Source organism: Hemiscyllium ocellatum, chromosome 38 (genome assembly GCF_020745735.1).
Source record: "Hemiscyllium ocellatum isolate sHemOce1 chromosome 38, sHemOce1.pat.X.cur, whole genome shotgun sequence".
NCBI classification, from domain to species: domain Eukaryota; kingdom Metazoa; phylum Chordata; class Chondrichthyes; order Orectolobiformes; family Hemiscylliidae; genus Hemiscyllium; species Hemiscyllium ocellatum.
Window position 1 is genome coordinate 12,039,247 of NC_083438.1, and position 3,663 is coordinate 12,042,909.

General features: G+C 49.0%; 1 protein-coding gene across 1 annotated transcript; it reads left to right on the top strand.

The window, feature by feature from the left end:
* Window positions 1–233: 233 nt before the first annotated feature.
* Window positions 234–914, top strand: LOC132834012 (histone H2A, sperm). The gene has a single exon (XM_060852725.1). It carries the CDS (start codon window positions 448–450, stop codon window positions 826–828), a length of 381 nt encoding a protein of 126 aa, XP_060708708.1. The 5' UTR covers window positions 234–447; the 3' UTR covers window positions 829–914.
* Window positions 915–3,663: the final 2,749 nt, after the last annotated feature.

Here is a 3,663-nt window from a genome sequence, read left to right on the forward strand (position 1 = left end):
GAGGAGTACAGTTTTGGCGCTCTTGTATTTCCGCTTATTTTAAAGGTTCTGAGAACGACACTCAGTGTCAGAAATGGAGAGGTTCCAGTAGATAAGGGAAAGGGATAAAGGCAGATTCTATAAAGTGTACATTTGTAATCTAAAGTAAATTAACTCGTAAGTATTGATGCATTCTACTTTATAAAACATTCCCTTTTTTGTACATATTGACAGGTTTCCAAATTGGAGAGACAGCGGTTGGTGATTTGACGTTGACATTTTCCGGCCTCCCTCCGGATTGGGCAATGAAGGAGAGATCTGATTGGCTGCTGAAACAACATTAGGCAATGCTAAACAATGTGACCAATCAGCATCGGCCGCCCCACCATTCCTCCCGAAGGTATAACAGGGCGCAATGTGGGCGGATTGGAGTCTTCTCAGTGACAGTGTTGGTGGGATTGGGGGACTATGTCTGGGAGAGGAAAGGGCGGGATGAAAGCGCGCACCAAGGCCAAGTCTCGGTCGTCCCGGGCTGGCCTGCAGTTCCCGGTGGGCCGTATTCACAGGCTCCTGAGAAAGGGCAACTATGCTGAGCGGGTGGGGGCCGGAGCGCCGGTCTATCTGGCTGCGGTGCTGGAGTATCTGGCGGCTGAAGTCCTGGAGCTGGCCGGCAACGCGGCCCGGGACAACAAGAAAACCCGCATCATCCCCAGGCACCTGCAGCTGGCCGTGCGCAACGACGAGGAGCTCAACAAGCTGCTGGGAGGGGTGACCATCGCTCAGGGAGGGGTGCTGCCTAATATCCAGGCCGTGCTGCTGCCCAAGAAAACCGCCCCCACCAAAAAGTGAAGAGACTGATCTTGACTCTGACAACCCAAAGGCTCTTTTAAGAGCCGCTCACAATATCAGAGAAAGAAACTAGACCCCCATCTCTATCAGGTTGATATTTCCTTTTGATTATTAAGTTAGTTAATGCCCTGTTAATTGCATGAAGATTGGAGAGTCAGTGTGTGTTTCCTGATATCCACATCCTCTTGACCGCCTGCAGTCAGCCAGGTTCACAGTGAGAGCTGGGAGACAAGGAGTTTGGAGTGTTTATGATGAGGTATTCTACATCGCTATTGTAGTGGAGTGGGGTGTGCATTATTTACTGTTGTGCTATACCTCCCTATGCTGTGTCTCTTTATTCCTTGCCCTGTGCACCTCGTTCACAGCCAGTTTCACATTTCCTTTAACTACATTAGGAACAGCCGAAACGACCCACTGCAACAAATGGTAAGGCCACGAATTTATCAGAACGAGTGGGCGCTGTCCCGCTGCGGTTTGTTTTCGGGTGTATTCATGTACACTGTTTTACCCTGCCCGTTGGCAGAGAGCACATTTACTGAGTCATTTTCAGGTCGGTCCATGTTCCTCTTTAATGGTCGATCATTTCAGGAGCTACAGCTCTCGGTGGGGCATACACCCTGGGTTTCACCCCTGGCCAACTCAGGAAGTGTCCCATCTCTGAGTCCCACGGACAGATACATTGTCCATGTTGTTACTTAATTCCCAAAACTCCGCGCGGGGTCTGTCCAGTTGCAGAATGAGGCTTTCTGCTGTTAGATAGCAACTTTCAAAATGAACCGAGAGCAAAGCAGAACGGCTGGGGAACTGCAATCCTTAATGTGGTGTCAATTTGCAAGAAAGGAGGGGTCTTAAAAGCACTGTCCATATTAATATGCTCACCAGGAAGGACGTTAGTGGAGTCCATGCGAGACAGACAAGGCACTCGGCCCATCGAGTTTGTACCGACCGTCCGTCGAACATCTACTCAGGGAGACTGGGGAAGGAGAGATTGGGTGAACGAGTGTATACTTTTGTTATCTGAAAACAAGTCAATCAATGAGTACGATTGTATTCTCTGTAAAACTGCCACTTCCTTTGCCGGGCTTTTCAAATCTGAAAGGAAGTGGTTGATTATTTGGTGCCAACTTGTTTCCATTCCATTCTGTAACTCATGCGACATAAATACAACAGGCAGCCCCTATTTACTGAATTCTCAGCCAGGTCCATTTCCTTCAAGGACCTGCATTAACCTAGTGCAACAACAGCAACTCTTCGGTTTATACCCATTCAGAAACAGCTCCGGGAGATGCAGGAAATAATTCCTGGAGGCCGATTGGTTCACGTGAAATGACAGTGTATCAATTTCAAAAAGGAGAGAGTGAGGTCTGCAGATCAGAGCGGAAAATGTGTTGCTGGAAAAGCGCAGCAGGTCAGGCAGCATCCAAGGAGCAGGAGAAGGGCTTATGCCCGAAACATCGATCCTCCTGCTCCTTGGATGCTGCCTGACCTGCTGCGCTTTTCCAGAAACGCACATTTTCAGCTCTCTCTAACAAGACCACACCGCTGTTTCCATTTCAATCCCAGCTTCTCCTCCTGCCACTGAATTCGACCAAGTCCTTCCTTTGGGATTCTGTGTGAAGGGGGTTTCTGCGCCAGTGTTCCTCTGTTAAAACACTGTTTCTCTGAATGTGGGAAATGGAAACACTGCAAGTGTCCCTGAGCCGGGGGTCAGTGACAGTGAGAACGGGACCTCACGCTGATTTATTGTAGAGGGTGGGAGAGGGGCTGGATTAGTTTCAGGGCAAGATTGACATCGATGAACATCGAATGGCTGCCTGTACTGGGAGGTGGGACAAGGATCATTAGATCGGGTCCGAGCTTTTCTCTGAGAGGTGTGTGTGTGCGTCTGTGTGTCTGTGTGTATATGTGTGTGTAAGTATGTGCGTGTGTGTCAGTGTGTATGTGAGTGTGTGTGTTTGTGTATGTCAGTGTGTGTGTGTTAGTGTGTCTGTGTATGTGTGTGTCTGTATGTCAGTGTGTGTGTGTTAGTGTGTCTGTGTATGTGTGTGTCTGTGTGTCAGTATGTGTCTGTGTGTGTCAGTGTATGTGTATATGTGTCTGTGCGTGTGAGATTGTGTGTCAGTGTGAGTGTGTCTGTGTGTATATGTGTGTGTAAGTATGTGCGTGTGTGTCAGTGTGTATGTATGTAAGTGTGTGTATGTGTGTGTCTGTGTGTGTGAGTGTGTATGTGAGTTTGTGTATGTCAATGTGTGAGTCAGTGTGTGTGGGTGTGTGTGTCTGTGAGTGTGTGTGCGAGTGTGTGTAAGTGTTTTGTGTGTCTGTGTGTGTGTGTGTGTGCATGTGTGTGTGTGCGCGTGTGAGTGTGTCTGTGTGTCTCTGTGTGTCTGTGGGTCAGTGTGTGTGTCTGTCTGTCAGTGTGTGTGTGCGTGTGTTTGTGTCTGTGCGTGTGTTTGTGTCAGTGTGTGTGTTTGAGTGTGTTTGTGTCAGTGTCTGAGTCTGTGTGTGTATGTGTGAGTGTGTGTGTGTGTGAGTGTGTGTGTGTGTCTGTGTGTGTGTGTGTCTGTGTGTGTGTCAGTCTGTGTGAAGCTGCTGATGGCGACACTGAACAACTTCACACCATTGCCCTCAGCTCCCTGACCCCTGCTCCCTCTCTGTGTTCCTCACTCGGCCGAAATTCTCCACTTCCTGTGGAATTCGGCATCTGCAGACGTTTCGGGCTGGATCTCACTGTTCCAGACACGGGAAGTTTGCCGCCAGAAAGGTTTTTTTCGAATTGACGGCTCCGTTTTCCGTGTGAAACCCATTTTGTTACTGCACTGATCGCGCTCTCAGAGC